General features: G+C 42.7%; 1 protein-coding gene across 1 annotated transcript in view; it reads left to right on the top strand.

Moving 5' to 3' along the window:
* The window catches only part of LOC119389508 (rabankyrin-5), a 34,174-nt gene that overhangs the window by 5,353 nt on the left and 6,526 nt on the right, over positions 1-22,295 (top strand). The window contains exons 6-19 of the mRNA XM_037656802.2: positions 136-285; positions 624-789; positions 3,103-3,298; positions 3,905-4,119; positions 4,768-4,865; positions 6,062-6,263; positions 6,761-6,993; positions 8,835-9,029; positions 10,323-10,441; positions 11,220-11,376; positions 12,079-12,279; positions 17,571-17,747; positions 20,136-20,283; positions 21,010-21,100. Coding sequence (XP_037512730.1) covers positions 136-285; positions 624-789; positions 3,103-3,298; positions 3,905-4,119; positions 4,768-4,865; positions 6,062-6,263; positions 6,761-6,993; positions 8,835-9,029; positions 10,323-10,441; positions 11,220-11,376; positions 12,079-12,279; positions 17,571-17,747; positions 20,136-20,283; positions 21,010-21,100 — 2,348 coding nt within the window. The remainder of the gene's footprint in view (positions 1-135; positions 286-623; positions 790-3,102; positions 3,299-3,904; positions 4,120-4,767; positions 4,866-6,061; positions 6,264-6,760; positions 6,994-8,834; positions 9,030-10,322; positions 10,442-11,219; positions 11,377-12,078; positions 12,280-17,570; positions 17,748-20,135; positions 20,284-21,009; positions 21,101-22,295) is intronic.

Raw genomic sequence — 22,295 nt, 5'->3', positions numbered from 1 at the left:
ATCCATCCATTGATCATGGATTTTTTTTTTCTCTCTGTTCTTTAAAGTGGGATCATGCATTATTGCCTAATGTTTCAATTGCAAACAGCATGTAAAGATGCCTTACTATTTGTCCCGTTCCTCCTCCCTGTGTAGAATGACTTTGGAAGTGAAGATTTTGCCCACATGAGTGCACCGCTCCTGTACAGCATGTTTAAGGCAAAAACACGCTACCCTTTGCACACAGCCATCAGGACCCATCGTGAAGACGTCGTTTTCCTGTACCTCATAGAATTCGATTCACTGGTAAGTCATCTACCTGCCATGTTTTGTTCAGTATGTATTTCAGCAAGCTTTCTTGCCGGAAGATAGTTGCCAATAAGTCTATTGTTATATTAGCAGTGTTGTAGCATACCCTTGCATGACCAAACTTGATTCTGATTCTGATGCTCTTGTGCTTCGAAAGTACTATTTCAATAAACAAACAAATCAATGAATAAATCTACCAAGCGTTTGGAAGCACGTCAAAATAATAACCAGCAGCCTGATTAATTTGGAGCCCGCCACTATGGTATCCATCATAGCAGCTGTACTACTTTGGGACATTAAAAGACTTAAATCAATCATGGCCTATGCGCTTGCAGCTGCCTGGCAAGCTGAATGAGCTGGATGACACCGGACAGCTGCCCCTGGACTTGGCTCTATCCTCTCGTCAGGAGGGCATTGCCAGCACACTGCTCAACCATCGAGCTGACGTGAATGCCACAGATTTCAAGGGTCACACTCTGCTGCACAAGGCTATTGAAAGAGGTGCGTGTACTTTGGCGTGGGCTGCAGCTGTGCATTCCCTTCAGCTGCAGTTTAATTCTGTGCACTAAAATTATGCCGGGAGTGCAACTTTATTTCATTGTCAGCATTTGTAAAGACAAGCAGCTGTAGAAACTTGTTTTATTTAGTCTTTTCTACAGTATTTGTGCAGGAGCAAACACATCCATTTCAAGCACAGTGTGTGAGGAAGACGCATGGCTGTTCTGGAAACTTCATGTTGCAGTTAAATCCGCCATGGTGGTCTAGTGGTTATGGTGCTCAACTGCTGACCTGAAGTTGGCAGGATCGAATCCCGGCCGCATTTGCCACATTTTCAGTGGAGGCAAGAATGCTTGAGGCCTGTGTTCTGAGATTTAGGTGCATTTTAAAGAACACCAGGAGGTCGAAATTTCCGGAGCCCTCCACTACAGCGTCCCTTGTAATCATATCGTGGTGTTGGGACATTAAACCCCACCAGTTATATTTATATATTGCGTTGCAGTTAACAGTACTATAACATGTTTTCAAGTGCTCTACGATCAATACATGCACAGCCAGGTAGTCATGGGGCTGGTCTTGTGTTTAAACATTTGCAAAGAGCAGCACTCTATGGAGTTTGCTTCCCCAGGTGTGGCTCGCAGTGGGATGCAATTGTCATTGATTAGTTTGCACAAATTTTGCTATATTTTTTCTTGCACTGACATTTCAGTCAGAATGTAGGATTTGTTACACATGTAAAGAGAAATTGCGCGGCTGAACATGATTGTTTTAGTCCATCGGTGTGAGTAGCACAAGGCAAAAAGGACACGAGAACGAATGACACAAGTGCCCTTGTTTGCATCATACTTTCATTACAAAGATTACGTAACAAGCCTGTGTTTCAACTGTCTTATTTTAGACCACGACCTACCTGGTAATCTGAACAGTCTGATTAATTTAACATGATTGATCATGCATATATTTTATTTGATGTAGTCTGTACGGTACATAGTATGTTGAAGTAAAATCTCTTGCCTTTTGCTTTTTTGGTCAGGGTAGTACCCAGGAACTACTTGTGCGAGGGATATAGCAGAAACATAGCAATATTCACTTCATTTTGCATGTGAATCAAGCATATCACTGTCATATAATAGCTCAAGTATATATTTCAATGTTACATATAAATATGTGTGTGTAAGCTGTGCTAAACATCAGTACATATATTGCCACAGCAATCATTTTGGGTGATGTCGGAACCCCCTTCACCTGGTTACAGCCGTGTTTCTTATACCTCTGGCTTTTGTAATAGTATTGCCGTTCACAATCATTAAGCAGTTTTACAGTATTTTAGCATATTCATTTTGACAACAGTGGTGATATATCTATACAGGGTGCCCTAGCTATCTTTTGCCAGAGTTTAAAAATATGCCGACACACTCTATGACGACGCGGCCGAGTGCATCTAGCTGACTATTGCCTGGAGTACATCACATTATTTCCTGTGTTCTTAATTGCCTAATTAGGCACATTTAATTAACTTACTTTTGAAGCAATGAAGCTGGGTGAATATTCCTATGAGAATGTTGTAGATCAGTTTGCAAAACGTTGGATTAGACAGTTTCAAATTTATATTTATTAAGTATTAGTGTTTTTCTGCTTACTACAGATGCCCACGAAGTACAAAAAATTATCATGTGACATGCCCGCTTGCGCGCCTACGTGCATCGTGATTGCAGTGCTCCCCAACGTTCCACGTATAACCGATATGCTTCCTTATTGGCAGTTCATGATAACGATAAACAGACGCAGCGATTACCGTTTGGGTTGCCGCTAGCAAAGCGTGTGTCATCACACAGCCCTGTCGAGGCAGCACATTCGGCCAAATGCTATAGTCGTTTTCGCACGGAACATTAAGGAGCACTGTAATACAGCGTGCCATCAGTCATGTCGCGTGGTATTTATTTTGTATTTCGTGGGCATGTGTAGTAAACGTAAAACAATAATACTTGATGGAAAGTTAGAAACTGTCTAATCAGATGTTGTGCAAACTGATCTACAACTTTCTCATTAGAATTTTTTGCCCAGCTCCATTGCTCTAAAAGTTGGTTATTTAAACACACCTAATTAGGAAATTAAGAGGAACACAAGAAATTGTGTGACATACTCCAGGCAATAGTCAGTAACATGCATTTGGTCGTGTCGTCAAGGAGCGCTTCGGCATATTTTGAAGCTCTGGCAAGAGATAGCTGGGGCACCCTGTATAATTAGCCTTGTATGAAATTCGTGCAGCGGAATAAACGCAGTGTGCAATAGAGAGAATTTCGATGCCATGTGCAGGGGACGAGTTCTCGGCCCTGTTCTTGGTTGAGCACAATGCTTCGGTGGAGCTGGCTGTGCCTTTGAAGAAGGAGACTGCCTTGCACATGGTTGCTGGATTTGAAGGCAGCCGCGAGTCTGCCGAAGGCATGGTTCGTGTGGCCGCCTGCCTTCTCAAGCATGGTGCTGACGTCAATGCCCAAGACAGCAACGGAAAGTGAGGGGAACCTGTGTTTGAAGCTTAGAGAGTCTCAAATTCACGATAACAGTAGCTGCTGGTAATGCGCTGGTGTTGATAAAAGCTCTTAAAAAAATCTAGGTAATTTTCTTTAAGCATATGGAAAGCGTTGTGGAAATGTCTTTTTTATTACTAACACATATGCTGTTTCACCATTTTAAAACAGTCATCATGAATTATGTTGCCACTGCTCTATGTATCGTGCAAACTTTGCCCACTTAGGTTCTTAGTAAGCTGTGCATGGAGTCTGTAAACAGAACTGAGAGCTTGTGATGTGAACGCTCCTAGGTCGAATACTTTTGATAGTGGAAGTGTGACTGTAGTCAAGTTGTATTTTAGCAGTTTTTAAGCTCGTAGCAAATCTGAATAGAGCAGTGTAGTAGAATTAGGTTAAAAAATATGAATTTCCTTGGGCATAAGTTATTTTTTCTTCTTCCAAGAAAGTTTGGTGCGTATTTCCTACTGGAACTGAAAGATGTCTCTTCACAGGTACTATTAATGGCAAGTGCTGCATCGGCATTTTAGTGTCACGTTGCTGAAAAGTTTCTTTTCCTAAACGTCATTGTACTTATGTTCTTCATGCAGTACCCCTGTCCATCGGAGCATAGAGGCCAAGAATATGGGTGTTTTCTGCCTGCTGCTTGAAAGTCAAGCTGTCAACCTGGAACTGAGAAACAATGAACAACACACACCGCTTGGCTTTGCGCTTCACTTTGGTGATGGCCCATATGGCTGGGAAAGCTTTGCTGGCCGGTTAGCAGATCGTGGAGCGAGCCTTGATGCTGTGAGCAAAATAACAGGTGAGTTGTTTACTCTTTGTGTTCTTTGCTTGTGTTCTTTCACACTTTTAATTTTATGTCTCCTGAACCAAACCCTGCAGATAATTAATATTTTACATGTCCTGGCAATAATGCTAGCCTCCACAAGTTTGTTGGCCTTATGTTTTAAAAGAACATTAAGTATAGACGCACATTTGTCTTAATGGTATCAATAATTGCTCTTATAGGAGGAGATAGACAAGTGGGAAGGTTGACATATTTGTTTTTATTTTTACTTTAACAGCAACTATTTGCTGCTAACCTCAGTATGAAGCCTGTAACTTATAGTTTGCAAAAATCATGTTATTCAGTGCAGCCCTTTGAAAACACGCACCAATTATGTCTTATGTCGCAGTGTTACAAAATGCTGATACTATATGAGCCACCAATTGTGGAGTGTCCTCAAGCAACGTCGCATTGCTAAAAGCAGAGAGTTGCGGTATAACCACATCAGTTAGCTTTCTCCCTGCGGCATAATTATATAGTAATGAGGGTTCTTCGGTGCAAGTCTTTAGGGAATATGGAGTATCCCTTGTAAAGAGTTTTGTAAAGACAGTTGCACTATCTGCAGTATAATGTGTTTAATCAGTCACTGATGATGTATGCGTTGGTTGATTGCATCTATTGCAGGGGACTCCCAGCTACATCTAGTAGCTCGTGCTGGCAATGAAGATGCTGGCATCTTTCTTGCTGAACGGGGGGCACAATGTAATATAAGCAATAATAAGGTGAGTATAAATAAAATACAATTATGTTCTGAATGCTTTCCACACGAGAATGCTGACCAATAGTTACCTTGCACAAATGCAGTGCTGTATTATTGCACCTTAAAAACAGGCTTTGTGCTCATTCTATTTGAAACTGCTGTGTTAATATACTTTGCTCTGTATTGCACTGGGCATGAGCAATGTTAAAAGTCGCGCAATGCATGCAAATGAACTTCTGTGCAGACAGGAGATGCAAAATAGGATAGCCCTGTGAAATGGACCAAGGGTCCTATTTTTTGGGGGGAGGGGGGGGGGGGGGGCCTACACCAATTGCAATCTGTAAGAAGCTATAATTGGAGCAGATTTGTAGGTCCAACAACATTCGGACGCCAACTAGCAAGCCATTTCTTTTACCACTTTTCATTTATTGGAATTCTCATACCTGCACTATATTTACTGCCACATTATATTCATGCAGAGATTGTAGTAACCAGAAACGCACTTTGTGGTCGAGCGTTTCCGCTAGGCATCCTTTTATATATTTGATGACCTTTATGTTTTGCTTCTTATAAAAGAAGCGCAGCTAAAATGTAGGGATGGGCGAATAGTAAATTTGAGGTTCGAAGCGAATCCAAAGCAAATAGTGATTTGGTCGAATAATTTCGAATTGAATAGTTCGAATAGTACTCACCACATATTATTAAGAAAAGTGAGCATTTTCGTCATGACCCTTGCACAATATTTTTAAGAATTGGAACTAGGTATGAGGGAATGTCACCTTTTTTAGTTTGAAATGAAGCGGAAGAAACCTTGAATAGTATAAAAATTTGAATAACAGTAGGGTGCAAGTTATAAGTGGTACAATATCTTACAATTTAAAAATTACTAGACTTAGCGCATATAAACCCATATAACACGCTTTTAAACTTTAAAAAAAAAAGTACATTTAACCTTGAAGTGTGGCATCGCGGCAGTGCAGATTTCCCCTGCATGGGTGGTTTCACGGCACAGCAACCAGACCCTGCAGTGAAACCACCTTTACAGGGAGTTATGTGTGATCAAATATATAAATATATTCGTTCACTTCAAATACTTCGAAATATCGAATAATCTAAATTCGTATCGAAGCGAATTCGAATACTTTAATATTCGTTCGAATATTCGAAACGCCCGAATATTCGCCCATCCCTACTAAAATGTCATGTTGTGCCATGCAGGGAGAGACACCACTGCACGCTGCGTGCCAGGCAGGTTTAGCACGACTGGTGCAAACGCTCTTGGAGCACGGTGCTGACCCGAACAAGCAGACACTGGGCTCTGCAGCAGATGATGATGACGCTCGCTACCTGGAAACACCATTACACCGCGCTGTGCTCAACAAGCATGTTGAGGCAGTTCGCAGTATCCTCCGACATAAAGGTACTTAATGGCTGGGCACGTTAGGAGAGACTTCATTTTAGAAGCAGTCTCTGTATGCTGTCTTTTCTCGTGTTTCTTCCTCAGCGTTTGTCTTTTTGTACAGCGCTACGCACGAAGTGAAATTCTGCTGTTAGCACACGTGATGAAATTGATATGATGCACAGTGCAGCATTTAGTTGACATGTCTAGGTGTAAGAGGGAAGGTCTTTCCACCTGTGTTTGTACCTCGTGAAGCTTTTTAATGAGCCCCTGAATAAGCATTTTCACGGTGTAGCTGTCCTATGCTGCAGCGAAACGAGTGTTTCAGGTTGGTTACATGCGGCAAGATATGTCTATTCGTTACTTGCGAATAGTTTGAAATTTTCTATATCTTAAATTCATGTCAAAGCAAATTTTAATGCGGTGACATTCGTTCCAGAATTCGAAGCGCTCGAATATTCCAACATGCCTGGTGCATATAAATTGCAATTTTAAGGACTTTCTCCATTTGCACGCAGAGCTGGCAGTGAAGACGCCCGGGGCGGGTCTGCTGATAGCCAATTTGAACTTGAAGAACTCCAAGGATGAAACTGCGCTGAGCCTGTCCCTCGAGCTGGGCCTGCACGACATGGCTCGTGAGTTGCTTGCTGCGGGTGCCAGCTTGGATGTGGTGGATGCCGAAGGCCTCTCTCTGCTGCATCGTGCCATTTTGCACCAGGACACTGCGGGAGCCATATTTCTCTTGGACCAGGTGTGTTGGACATTTGGAACAAGACAGGCCTTTTGAATGGTGTCTGTGTAACTTTCGGCGTTGACAAATACTTCACATTTAAGTCAATTGGCCTTGTGCTTGCTTGTTCGCTGTTTAGTTTAGTGGGGACGCAGGACTGCAGTAGGCGGATCCACTCGTGTTCCTCACAGCAGCACAAAAAATGCAGGTCCTATCGGCTCTGATAAGGAATCTAAAGTGCAGGCGAACTGTGAGGAACATTAGGACCCAGCTCAAAAGGGTAAGGGAATCGCAAAAGTGAGGAGCAGAGCTGCATTGGTTGCTTTGGTGTCTGTCACATGAATTTGAGCGCTGAGGAATCGTCGTATGAAGCCTACCGTAAAATGCCGAGCAAGTGCCTCCCCTACAGTGAAGGATAATCGGACCAGATTTGGAGGGGGGTGCTTGCTTGGTCCCGGACCGAAATTCAAGATGGCGGCGGGAGAGCCGCTAAAAATTAAAAATGCCCGTCCATGTTTCTAATGAAATGCTTTATTTATTAATGTTTTTATTCCCCCTCGTCACTGTCACACCATTAAAGGAGCGACCAGTTTGACCAATATACGACCGGCCTCATAACAACAGAATTTCATAAACAACATTAGATATGCATTCAGTGTACTTATTCTTGTGGTTCCTTTTACACAAGTGATGCTCATCTTGAAAAAAGATTGGCTTCGGGGGAAGGGGGAGGGGTCGCTTGCTCGGTCATTGGCACTCATTTCAGATCTCCCGAAAAAGGGAGGGGGGCGCCTGCTCGGCATTTTACGGTATGTAAATTTTACATAAATAGAGCAACAAAGAAATAGATGGGACAAATGTCTTGAGTAGTGTGTGTTTCTGGTCTGTTTGCCGTGGCACGGTTAGATGTGTGTAGGCTTGTGCGAATATTCGAGCACTTCGAATATTAGAATGAATATTACAATATTCGAATTTGCTTCGATTTGAATTTGAATTAGTGGAAATTTCGAAGTATTTGAAATGAACGAATAGGTGTATATTAGTCTGCATATAACCCCCCTGTAAAGGTGGTTTTACTGCAGTGGAGTGCTATGCTGTGAATGCACCTTTCCAGAAAAAACCCGCACTGCCGCGAAGCCCCCTTTCAATATTAAATGAACATATTACCCTCACATCGATTCATCATTTTTTAAGTTTAAAAGCTTGTTATACCGGCTTATATGCCCCAAGTATAGCAAATTTTAAAATGTAACATATTTTACAGGTTATCACTTGCATTCTACCGAAAGCCAAATCCAAGGTTGCTTCCCTTGAACTGACATTTACACATGCCTTGTCTCAATTTTAAAAAGCATTGTGCAGGTGGGTTGGGCCATGACAAGTATGGTATAATATTGTGATATATAATATTCGAATTCGATTCGAAATTATTCATCCAAAATCACTATTAGTTTCAAATTCGCTTCGAACCCAAAATTTACTATTCACACAAGCCTAGATGTGTGTTTTTCAGATGCTTTGTTGTTCCCTCAGTTTGTATCTTCATTCTGCTGCTGGAGCTGGCTTATGTGCTGACGGGCTGAACTGTTGTCTCAGTCCGGTGTGCAATATTTTTGTGTACTCATTGTTGGGTGTGCAGTGATTAAACCTCCTCTGGCTCACTCATATCCCGACCAGATAAGCAACTGTCAATCCAGACTGAGTAATGGCAATGGTGCAGTGTCTTTTCTGTACGTTTGTGGCACTACTTGTATCAGCGCTTAAAAAGTGTGCCATTTTGTTTGCATCATGTTGACTTGTACGAACTGCGTCTGTGGTTACTGTACAGGTTGTCTTAGCAGCATTACGTGTTCTCTGTGCAGGGCGCTGACCTCAACCTGCGCACTCAGGATGGGGAGAGCCCACTTCAGCTTGCCATCAAGCGCCACCTGCCGGCAGTGGTCAAGGCTTTGTGTGAGCGAGGTGCTGATATGTCGATAACGGATGAAGCCAGTAGCTGCAAGAGTGCCCTCTGGCTGGCCTTAGAAGGTGGTCAGGAAGATGTTGCCTCTGTCCTAGTGAGTACTGCTCGTTTCACAACTGACGTCCATTTTGCTTTTACAGCAAGCACGCCGAAGTGCTTATGCTTAGGGACACTCAAGTGGAACATCAAGTCAGTTTAGACAGATAAGTTGTTCTTCTGGAACTCTATTGTCATTAATTTCGCTATTATAGGTTAATTATGAGAAAAGAAAACGGACGTCAAAGTTTCATTTTTGAATTTCAAGCCGAAACTTCAGCGTGTGAGCATCAGCATCACGTCACAAATTTGTCTTTTTGCATATATTCACCACATTGGCTCAATGAAATTTTCTGAAACTCAGTATGTTAAGACTTTGGGTGTTTTAGAATGCAATGTAGACAATTTGTACCCACAAACAATTATGCAGGCACTAGTAGATGCCGTCCAAATCTGACGTCACGGTGAGCTGGTGAGGGAACTTCAAGGCAGCGTCGTTACCTGTATTTTATTTCTGCGTGTTTTCTCACATGCCAAGTGTCTTCTTATGGTAACAGTGGTGCTTTTGGTATTGTGGAATTCTAATTTATTAATACAAGAAAAATCGTTTTCGTGTTTAGTGTCCCTTTAATAGGGCACGGGCGCGGAGAAGACGCTGCATCTAGGGCTTTATTCCAATTCTCATTCTAACGAAGACTATTAATAAAGAGCGCTTCTCAGTTGATCAGTGCAGAGGAAGCAGCAGGGCTCATTCTCATATGAGAATAAGAACAATTATGCAGGCAGTGTTATCACTGTTGAGGTGTGCCTTGACTGCCTGCCTTGAGCTGATAGTCGTGCGACTGTGTTAACATAATATGCTTTGTGACCCAGACTAGTTCGTTTGAACAGGACAAACTTGATGAACAACTGTTGCTTTCCTGCAGTCAAGAGCAATCCCATCATTACTTTCGCTCTTATAGCTCCTGCACAACTATACATCAAGTGTGCTTTCTAATGCCAGTGCAACAACAGCTGATGGAGAGGTTGATTGATTTTGTGGGACCATTGATGGTACTCGTACGTCGTGACATGTATGTGCCATTGATACATTAATGGCCGTTGATAAGTCCATGTTGTTATTGAATTTACCCATCTGCTTTTTCCGCTTAACAGACTGGTGTGTGCTTCAAAGGTTTCTAAACTGTTCAGATTAGCAGTGTGTGCACATTAGCAGAGTTCATTTATTGCAGTCTAACCTGAAAATAGAAAATGGTCTACATGTTGACTACATACCAGTTCATCACTGTGCAGTTTTACCAGAGTGCTCTCATTCAGCAGCATTATTTGATATTTGGCAACATTGTTGTAGGTCCAGTATGGCTGCGATACCGACTGCTGGTCAGAGGGCCCTGGGGGTTGCTACCAAACATTGCTGCACAGGGCCATTGATGAAAATAATGACTCCGTGGCCTGCTTCCTGGTTAGGAGGTGTGTCTTTTGCCATCCTCTGCCTGCTTTTTCATTTAGACAGCACATTGCTGGCTTCTCTTTCCAATACACCAGTCACACAGAGCACTTTCTGTCGTGATCAAGCCTGATATGATTGCATTTCTTGAGTGCAATTGGCTCCCCTCTGAACCACACTAAGGAGCCAATTTCGGTTTAGAAAGTAAATTCCAACTTCGCTCAGTGCTATCAAAGGCGTCCCGTGTGACTGGGGTATAACATTAAAGGGGGATTGATTAAATTTTCTTGTAATTCTGTATGAAAAGGTTGCATTTTAGCAGTAGTATCTTTTCTTCCATACACACACAAATTAATGGACAGAAGTGAGAAATGTCACACTGCTCATGATAAAGGCATCTGTATTCATAATTTAACAAATACACATTCCTCTCACAAAAAAACATGCAAAGCATAGTACTAGTGAAAGATGGAAGATAACGGTGACATTGAGCATTTACGAAAATGTTTACAACCATACAAGAACAAAGAAAAGAAATCACAATCTGCTCACATCTATGTGTGATAACAGCAGTGTACAGTAACTTGGATATAAATTCTGGGTAGCAAGTAGTGCAGTGGTAAGTACTGCTACAGCATTAGGGTATGCATTAGTACTTCTGTCTGGCATTGCTTCCTCAACAAATTGACAACATTCATGGCTTACACTTATTGCTTGACGTGTGAGCCTTTTCATTTTTGTATTAAGAATTATTCCAGACATTATTGCATGACATACAAACCTTTCTCGTGATCTTTTCAGTGGGTGTGACCTCAATAGTCCTAGAAGGCCTGGGCCTCATGGTGAAGGTGACGAAGAAGCATTTGATGGGCAAACACCACTCCATCTCTCTTGCGCATGGAGCCTGGAGCCAGTGGTTCAAACACTGATTGAGCACAATGCGAACGTAAATGCTCAGGTCAGTTGCACAGGTTGAATAAAGCACCTGAAGACGTGTGAAGTGACGTAGTGCTATTGGGAAGGAAACTACAAATTGGAGCTCTGCCTTTGCTGTGTTTGTTGTATTGGTTAGATAATGAGGTTTGGCATGACATTGGTGACTTTTGACCTCTGTGGCAAGACCTTTAGTTGCATGCGATGCAGAAATGTTTGCGCATTACGTATTGATGTCTGTTCACAAGTTCAGTCCGCATTCAGTGGACTTCACAAGCACTGAAACTTGTTGATGTGTCTAGTGGCGCTGTAGCCATCCATGACCTTATCACTTATGCAAAACTGGCGTAAGAATAATGGTTATGGTGCTTTACTGCTGACCCGAAGGTCGTGGGATGGAATCCTGGCTGCCGCGGCCGCATTTTCGATGGAGGTGAAGATGCCAGAGGCCCGTGTGCTTATATTTAGGTGCACGTTAAAGGACCCCAGGTGTTCCAAATTTCTAGAGCCCTCCGCTACAGCATCCCTAATAATCATATCGTGGTTTTGGGATGTAAAACCCCGACAACTATATTACATAGCGTAACAATAATTTGCAACATAACAAAAGTTAAGCTCAAATCAGCAGTAGTGTAGACAAAATTTGTTTTTGTTTTTGTGCTCAGTAAATGCAGCTATATCCATCTTGGCTGTGCACCCAGGCTCACGTGATCAAATTTATCTCCAGGACTCTGAAGGTAGAACACCGCTGCATGTTGCCATCAGCAACCAAAACTCGGTGATCATCTCGTTGCTTCTCGGCCACCCTGCCATTAATCTAAGTTTGCGAGACAAGCAAGGATTGACACCATTTGCAATGGCCATGACCACACGTAACAACAAGGCTGCAGAGACCATTATTGCCCGAGAACCAACTGCACCTGAACAAGTAAGTGACAACCTTTTGATTAAACAGTGCTACTTTGATAACACTTCTCATGTCCCGTGTAACTATTAAGACATCATGATAGGCTTGGTGTACAGCATGAAACCAGAGGTATGTAGAAGCAGTTTAGGAGGTGGCTGGCTCACTAGTCTTTTGCTGTCATTGCAAAGGGACCCAATCTGAGCTTTTGGTGTCATTAATATTTATTGCACTTTCATTCCACTTGTTCTTAGTTTATTGTAGTATGTGCCCTAGAGTTCTGATCGCATAGTACTGTAGGAGTCCTTTGTAGTGAACAAGGATATAGCCAGTGTATTCGGTGTTCAATTTTTAGTAAATAGAAACATTACTTAGCTTGCATGATTGCCTAAACGGAATGACTCTTCATTAGGCCTCTATAAAATGTTCTGTGTACTGTATGTATTCAGTGATTCCACTCCTGCGCCAACTGCGCCAAAGTGCGCCAAATTGTATTTACTGCGCCATCCTGATAATATCGACGAAAATTGCGCCAAACTGCGCCAAAGTCTAGGGTTTGGGGGCGTATATCACCGGCAATCGCACGGCCAGCGCGTCAGAACATGTGCAGCTTGATCTTGGGGCTGCCAGAGTCGCAACCATGGACCAAGAATTATTCCGCTGAATAAATAGCGCTCGCGCGTGCGTCCCGAATAAGCCACGATGCCAAGCACGGTGCCGACGCAGCTTCTGTTCTGCATGTCGGCTCGACAGCAAAAGGCGCTCTCCGCAGAGGCTCGTGACGTCTAGGCCTCTCGGTAGCGAGAAAGTGCGACGGCGATTCATCGGCGGACGTCGTCTGTTCTAGAAACGCTGCTGATAGCTCGTTTCAAGCGTCGCACGGCACGTAAGGAAAGCAATGTTCAGTAATAACTACATGTGTGCTGTTAAAATGTCTGTCACTTCTGTTTCCGGACATCGCGGAATGAAATCTGGGATCGCTAGCAGTATATATATGGAACAATATCGAATTTTCCTTGCTTCGCGTTTATGGAAGAGCACACGAACGGTGGAAACGCGTTCACACTTTTCCTCGGATATACTTTATCCATGGATCTTCATTAGGAAGAGCTTTTTCGTAATTGTTTATACCAGCACGTCCGAGTTTAGTCACTCTGCGGTGAATACCCCCTAAAAGGCCCTGCCCTTTCGAGCTCACGTGCTAGGGTTCCAATTCGAATTTTTTGCTAGCTTTTTAAAAATGTCATCTCAATAATAAAAGCATATATCCTGGTCGGAGCAGCCGCAAATACGCAGCTGTCAGTAGCGGGCCCGTCGCTGACGGCCCACAGTGAAGTGGCTACCCCATGTTACACGTCCGCCCCTCGCTTTCGGGTGTTAATAGCTGACGGGTAAAAAAACTCAGTTTCGCTTAAATGGGGAAGAGGGTTTTTAAAAATCATCAAGATTCCCTTTACCAAATTTAATGAAACTGCACAGTCTTGTTTAGTTTTCTTTGCTGATTCCAAATATGCAATTATTCTTCAAATATGTCCATTAGTTCCAAAGTTAATTAAAATTAATTAGCATTGTTTGCAGGAACAATGGAGCAAGAACTACTCATCGAAATCTTGCTTTAGGCACATAGCCAGATACTAGGAAACATAAGCTTCAAAAGGGTAGGAATACTTTTTTGATGTGCAAACTATTAAAAATTATACAGCATATCAAAGCTTTCTGTTCAACTAGGGTGGCGATGTGGGCTTGTTGGTTCATCATACTTGAGAAAGAGGTAGCGCCCTTAATTCTTAATAGTTTGCACATCAAAAAAGTATTCCTACCCTTTTGAAGCTTATGTTTCCTAGTATCCGGCTATGTGCCTAAAGCAAGATTTCGATGAGTAGTTCTTGCTCCATTGTTCCTGCAAACAATGCTAATTAATTTTAATTAACTTTGGAACTAATGGACATATTTGAAGAATAATTGCATATTTGGAATCAGCAAAGAAAACTAAACAAGACTGTGCAGTTTCATTAAATTTGGTAAAGGGAATCTTGATGATTTTTAAAAACCCTCTTCCCCCCTTAAGGGCGAAGCAATGAATGCGATACCAACAAATTGTATTGTTAAACGAAGTAAGGCTAGCAGCTAACTCTTTTGGATTCGATCTCGCGTAACTCAACAAAACACTAGTTTAAGGGAATATGGCCGCTCCAGGAACCGAAGCGTTTTCTCTTGCTCTGAGTTCTCTAAACACGAAGTAAGCGTTGAGAGCACAGCAAGTTTACGAGCCATCTCCTGATGCCTCGAGATGGTGCGCGCGCAAGCGACTGCGCCCTTTGAACGATGCGCGCCCCCCCCCCCCCCCGCTCCTCTGGCGTCCTTTCGTGCTCCTTACGAAAGACGGGCGGGGCGTTTCCTCTCTGTTTGATGAGCAATCGACGGCAGGCCCGCACGCGGGAAGATGTTATCTCATGCGCTGTCCGTGCGATGGAGACAGACGGCCGGCTAGCTTAATCTCCGCTTCAGCCGCGTTCGTCGCCAGCGCTCGCGAGCTTTTACCCGCGGCTAGAATGCGCGTGGTGATATTAATTTCGTCTTTATACAGAAAATTACGGCAATGGCGACGACAAAAATCTGTGGAGAGCGTCCATATAATTGTTATCACATTAAACATTTAAAAAAAGTTGAGGAGCCATTTCGCTCTGTGAAGTGGATAAGCGAAGCTGTTTCGCGCATGGCAAGGAGGTGACATGGTGGAGGACAGTTGGTATGTAAGGCCAGGTTGTTAACGTTCAATACGCAATATTAATGCGAAAGCATCAGATGCTTTATCAAACACAAAAGTTGACCGTCGGCGGCGTCAATCGATTGATGCAAAAAATAATCATGTGATGGCGCCATCACGATGTCATAGATCGTCAAAACTTGTGACGTCATCATGGCGTCATATATCGTGATGTCACGTGATGACGCCATCACGACATCGTCGCTTTACACTGCTTCCGTAATCGGTGCGCCGATCATGGAGCTAGCGCAAAACCAGGTGAGGTGCAGAAAGCTTGGAGAGAAGGAGGGGAGGATCAGCCCGTCGATCGAGAAGAAAAAGAACCTGGCTTTCGCCTAGGAGTTTTCTTAGGGGAATGCATTAGGGACCTAGAGAGAGAGAGACAACGAGAAGAGGAAAGGCAGGGAGGTTAACCAGACGAAAGTCCGGTTTGCTACCCTGCGCTGGGGATAAGGGAATGGGGTATAGAAAGAGGAAGAGAGAGAGAAGGAGAGCACTGCACGTGCAAAGGAGTACAATCAGTCACTGAGGCTGGAACTTCTCTGACCTACGTGACATCAGCGCTCTGACATTCCATTGGGGAATCGCGGCATTTGAAAGGGCCATGGGCGAGCTGTGGTGATTACTGAAGCGCTGAAAACACTGGATCGACAATCTCCAGCAGTTGCAGGGCAGTTCGGGCTGTCGGAGTGTTTAGCTTGTTCAAAAGCATGAGTATGGTGTCGAGGAGAGAGCAAAGCATCGCAGCAATGTCCTGGTCTTTCTCGGGCATGTTGTGGGGAACCAGTGCTGTCGTTGACTCGGTCAATTTCTGCTGCGACAATTGGAGTCGCTGTGGATTGTGCTGTGGCTTTGGCTGTTGCTGTGGTTCTGGCTGTGGCTCTGGCTGCAGCTTTGGTAATGCCGGCCATGCTTCAGAGTCCATGTGTTCTGGTGCGGTCTTGTCCTGAGAAATCGACTCGGACGTGTCTGGTCTAGGAAGCAGAGGAGGAGGTGTCACCTGTGAACTGCGATTCACAGAGTTCCTTGAACCTCTACGGCGTCGAGAGCGTCGCTTTCTGACGACAGCAACAGCTTCCCGACGAGACGAACGGTCTCGCACCATCTGCTTTAGGATCTCGTTTTCCTTCTGTTTCTTGGGGCACTCATTTGACGAAGCGTCATGGGACCCGAGGCAATTGCGGCACTTGAGGACCGTGGCATTGCAGGAGTCTGCAGCGTGTGGTTCGGCGCAGCGCGAGCAAATTATCGTGCTCTGACACACGGCGCTTACGTGTCCAAACCTCATACATTTGTGGCATTGCAGCCGCCTTGGAATGAACGGTCGTACAGGATGCCGAAAGTGGCCTACCTTGACATGCGAGGGCAGAGATTCACCCTTGAATGTTAGTTTTAAACAGCGAGATGAGCCCACGCGCGACATATGTATTATAGGGATGCCATCTACTGCTGGTTTCACCAGACTTGGCAAGTCTGTGCTGGAAAGAGAGACGTCCACATGTGTGGCTCTTTGGCATTGAGGCACTGCTGTACATCACGGCGTTTGTCTACAATGTATGCTGATAACCACACAGATGTATGTAGAGTGTTATTTCATAAAGTTCAATTTTATTGATCTGGTGTGGCTCTTTGGCATTGAGGCACTGCTGTACATCACGGCGTTTGTCTACAATGTCTGCTGATAACCACATAGATGTATTTAGAGTGTTATTTCATAAAGTTCAATTTTATTGATCTGCTATTCTGTTTATTTGCTAGTGTCGAAAATAATCGCCGAAGAGCTTAATCCAGAACACTCAACTGCATGAGCCCTTATTTTTTCATTAGCGCGTGAAGTATGGAGTTCTCCTGAGATGATTTTTTCCATGGGATTTGCAATGAATCGAAATATTTCTAGCCTTCATAAGAGCCCCATAGTAATATTCCGGTGCTTGAATTTATTGCAATATGCTTCTGTAGTGCACTCCAGGATGTAAAATTCGCTGCTCCAGAGTGCTCCCAGATGCAAAATTATCTGCTCCAAAGTGCTCCAAGATGAAAATTTTGCTGCTCCAAAAATTGCTCCAAATCAGAAGTCCTCGGTAGCATCACTGTGTATTATATATGTATTTGTATACCTGAACAGTATATATTTAACATTCTTTTAATGCCACATTTGATTAAAGGGGCAGGTTTAGAAAGTCTATGCATGAGCACCTATAATAATGATGTTTTTTTGTTTTTGTTTTTTTTGTCATACAAAGCAAAAGAATTCGTGTGGTCTTAAATCTTCACAGTAGTGCAAAAATATACTAAAGGGCATTTATTGCACATTCTATGCAAGAATGCCAGCTATTAAGTATATTACCTGTTTTGGTGATGTCACTAAGTTGTATTGCTTTGTACTTTGGTCAAATGCCAATTCCATTAATATGAACAATCATACTTGGATGGTTTCTGCCAGAATTTCTTTTTTTGCTTCAGTGCATGTTGCGTGACGTCATGCTAAGTTTTTATGTCTGAATGGTGTATTAACTTTCTCCTTTTTTTTTCTTTTGCATTCTTTCAGTATGATAATCGAGGCCGTAATTTCCTCCACGTTGCCATTCAAAAGAGTGACATTGAAAGTGTGCTGTTTCTTCTGAGCATACACGTCAACATCCACTCAAGGACGCAAGATGCCTCACAGCTCACTCCACTTCACCTGGCCGTGGAAGCAGGGTCCGAAATGATTGTGCGCAACCTGGTAATGTACTGCATGTTATCAAAAAATGTCAATAGATTGGTGGCTGCCAAGAACAATAACATTGGGCAGTTGCGTTATGTCAGTGTCTTGTGCTGTTAAACCTGATGTGGTTACAGTTAAACCTGATGGGTGTTAAACCGGATGTGGTTACGTATTTGCAGTAGTGCAAATCAGTTTTGCAGAATCCCAAAAGGTGGCGGAAGGGTTAAGGACGGGAAATTGACAACCACCCGTTTGTACCACAAAGCCACAAGGAAATCCAACTAAGAACTACGGTAACTAAGAAGCTTTCATCAAATAAGAACTAAGGCAGCTAAGAAGCTTTCTTTCTGAAAAATCTGTATGGATTTCCTTGTCTTCATAATGCAAATGGGTGGTTGCCAATTTCCCTTCCTTATTTCAAGCAGTGTTTGCCACAACATCAGGACAAGTGCTAGATAAAGTTTTATGAAAACTTTTGAACAGTTTAGTCTCAGGACAATCTAGTCTCACAGTCACCAGTAAAGTTGTTTGGAGCGCTGGTCAACTTGGAACGACCTATTGGATCATGCGCCATAAAACAGTTGTTTATGGTTACTATTAGTTCACTTGAACAATTTCTGGTTAGTATCTATTATTTTCTGGCTTTGAGTCGTTTAACCCTCATAAATCAAACAATCAATATGCCACTAGTTGCCATTTGATTGACAGGTTTACTGCTGTGGGACTGCTGCAGGGGCTCAGTAGCTGCCGATTCTGAGATCACAAGCTCAGCTCCTAGCCATGGACGTTAAAGTGGCAGTTTATGTACTTGATCCTGATGTATTTTGAAGAAACCGAAGGGGTCGGAATTCATGTTGTGTTATCCTACAGCGACTCATGCTACCCTTTGGGACTTAGTTATTATAACTGTTATTTACTACATTAGGGCTAAAATGAAATGCACACTTAATAATATCAATGTGAGTTTGTTAATGTTAAATGTTTCCCGTGTTGCTTGATGTATCCAGTGTGAATAATTTTGACGGATGAATTCACTCTGAGTGATTAGCTGTCAATTAGTTGTACACAGTGAGCGCTTGTAGTCATGTGCTTGATTATAGCCTAATAATTAGAGCTGTGCGAATAGCAAAATTTTGGGTGCGAAGCGAATTCGAATATTGAAGTGTGAGTGCAAATCGAATAGAATATTTTTCGAATATTTCTCGAATACTTCTAGAATATTTTTCGAATACTTCGAAGCGAAATTGCAGAAAAAAAAGTTGGAGAGATTCTTATGAGATAGCAACATGAAAGTGTTTCTTTTCGCTAGGTTGATGAAGCACTGGCGGGGTGGTGTTTCATAGTTGTCTTATCAAGAATGAGGCAATGTAGAGGCCGAACTGTATTTATGTACATAATTTGGTGCAACCAAAGTGTTGCCGACAACACTTTACATGTGATAGGCAAAGATGCCATTTCCTCAGCCTCTCCTTCTCTTTCAACTTCTGTGGAAGCCCAACTGATGTGGCAGACAAGAGTGTGATCCCTTCAAGTCCGGAGTTCCAAATCTGCCTCGTAGACGTCGATGTATAAGAACATCTGAAATTTTGGATGCTAAAAAGCTTCGGCTTCCGATTTTTCGGACTTCCTGCCCAAATTTCAGATCCAAAGCATCATTAATTGTGCCCCCACCTCTGCCACATCTTTCATCTCCACGTTGGAACCAGCATTTTTTTTAGTTAATACATGTGCGACCATAGCAGCTTGAAAGGCAGCTTTGCCTCAATACCAGATTGTGATGAGGTGAAGCATATTGAAAATTTAGGGACCATTTCTAATCAGACGTTGACTGTCTCTTGACAGTTCAACCGTAACGGAGCTTGAAAGGCAGCTTTGCCGCAATACCAGGGTGTGGTGAGGTGAGGCATATTGAAAATTTAGGGACCACTTCCAATTGGACGTTGTCTCTTGGCAAAGTTCGACCATAACGGAGCTTTAAAGGCAGCTTTGCCGCAATACCGGGGTGGTCTTGTTCCCTCCCTCTGTGTCCCTGTCTGTGATGAGGTGAATCATATTGAAAATCTAGGGACCACTTCCAATCAGACGTTGACTGTTTCTTGGCCAAGTTCGACCGTAACGGAGCTTGAAAAGCAGCTTTGCCGCAATACAAGAGTGTAATGAGGTGAAGCATATTAAAAATCTGAAGGGGTCACTTTCAATCGGACGTTGACTGTATTTGTTTTTGGAAAGTTCGAATAGTTTGAATAGTAAAATTCCAGTGCGAATCGAATCGAATAGCAAACCCTATTCGAAAAATATTCGAAATTTCGAATATTCGCACACCCCTACTAATAATACATCCCGAGGGCTTTTTTTTTTGTTATATGCAGTGTTTTAACACTGCTCTTTTCTCTTCTTTTTTTGTAGATCCTGGCTGGTGCCAATGTCAATGACCTGACCTTGCAAAAGCAGACTGCTTTGCACCTGGCCGCAGCCAAAGATCACAGTGCAATATGCAACGTGCTGATAGAAAATAATATTAATTACGATTTGGCTGACAGCGGTATCAATAATGGTGATTATATTTTATTTATAAACTGAAACTGTGGTTCTATAATCCGTACTTTGTGTGACGGCAACTTGCTTTCATGTAGTAAAGGTAGATCTGAGGCATCTTACAGTGGCAGTTTATAAAATGAATATGCAGAACAGAAGAAGTGAAATGGAAGTGAAATGTTTAAAACCCATTTGTGTTTGCTATTTTCGCATGGGCAGTAAGATAAAAAGCATCTGGCTATCCAAGACATAATAAAACGGTGCTTTCTGAAATGATTTAATTGAATATATATATTGTGCGTTTTTTTTGTGAATTCAAGTTTTCATGTGCGACCTGTTGCAGCAGTGTGCCCTTTAAAGAGTGTCACCCACAGTGATGGGTTGCTTTTTGTGCTGTGATGTTCCAACAGATATGCAATGTATCGCTTGGAAATGGTTAATATGCATGTGCCAAGGTAACTCTGTATTGAAAACTTTAACCAGCCTATTAACCACCTCTTTACTGCCTTTGCTCTCAACCTTTGAAGAAGACGCCAAATGCGGCGTGCTCGATCGCATCAGACTTAACTGTGCTTTTAAGCACAAAAATTTATAGATTGCCTCAGCTGAATGTTAAGGTGAATATAAATGTTTTCATTTGGATATGTGGTGCTGTATCCCTTGTCTCTCGGCAGTATGATGTCACAGTTGTTCTGTGTCACTTTGTGCATCATTTCTGAAAGCTCGAAATATTCCCACCTTTCAGCTCTCCATGTTGCTTGCCTGAAAGGCCACTTGGCAACATGCAGGGTGCTGCTCACGGAGAGTCGAATAAATGCCGAAGCAGTGAACATGAGGCAAGTGTTCCCAAGGAAACCTTTTTCATGAACCTTGTCAGACTTCTATGCAGACTCCATGGCTGGAAGATTAAGGCACTGCTTTCACCACATTTCTTACAGTAAGGTTCTGACAAATGGAAGGCAGGATTAATAGGATTAGTTGTATTTTAAAGGGAGATGCGTCTTGAGAGATTTATTTTTGTTACCTCCATGGAGAGTTTGTGAATTCGTCCAAGTACTGGAAAAAACTGGAGATTGAACTGCTGCCACTTCAGTCAGATACAGTGCTCACCTGTTCTTGCACCACGAAGGTGCACCATTTTTACAACAGATTGGTTGTTAGCGACATTATTTTAGCATGAGTGGAAAAATTGCGCTCCTGCAGCTACCATGACAAAATTAGGATGATTTTGAGTCTCTTGTATGGAGAAAGAGCTCAATTTATTTGTTTTATTTTGTTTGTTATATCCTATAGGCACAGTACTGCACAATATAGCACAGTATGCAAGCACAATCTTGCCAGCTAAGACTAAAAAAAATTTGTTAAAAGATAAATTCGTTTCCAACCACCATCTTCACTTAAAGATGTACTTCTTAGAGAACAAATCTACGAAGAGCTAAGAACTTCGAAGACAGGTATCATTGTAGTTGCTTGCTCTTTTAGCCTGTACTATGGCTCTCTTTACAAACGTGCACCTTGTCTGTGTGGCTTTGGACATAGCCTCTGTCAGCCACAGGATATACGTAAAGAAAGAAAAGTTACAATCTGGTTCCACCTCAGAATTTGACCCCACATTTGCTGCCTGTCGGACAGGCACTGTATTACATAGCACAGCTGCATTGCCAAACCTTGTGCCATGGGTGAGAAAGGAAATGTCAATATTGTGCAACCCGTACCATAGTTAACTGAATAACTAATTTGAAATTAGTAAAAGGGAAGTACGTCGGTACGTTTTTCTTTCATAAAATGCAACACAACACTTGCATGAATATTTTCAAAGACCATCCTTGCCCAGGCATTTGTATTTGGCCCCCTGCACCTTTTTATCAAAATTAATTCACTGAGAGGGCAACCAAGAACGGAGAGGACCAACAATTAAGGCTGCAGTTATCACTTCACATATCGTCAATTGCATGGGACGGTTACCTTTTTATAATTTATGGTGTTGTGGAAGTGTGTCCATGATATGTGACACCCCTTCCCACCTCCTTT

This window comes from Rhipicephalus sanguineus, chromosome 4 (genome assembly GCF_013339695.2).
Source record: "Rhipicephalus sanguineus isolate Rsan-2018 chromosome 4, BIME_Rsan_1.4, whole genome shotgun sequence".
NCBI lineage: Eukaryota > Metazoa > Arthropoda > Arachnida > Ixodida > Ixodidae > Rhipicephalus > Rhipicephalus sanguineus.
Note: the sequence above shows the minus strand (reverse complement) of the source record. Positions and strands in the feature narration are given on the sequence as shown.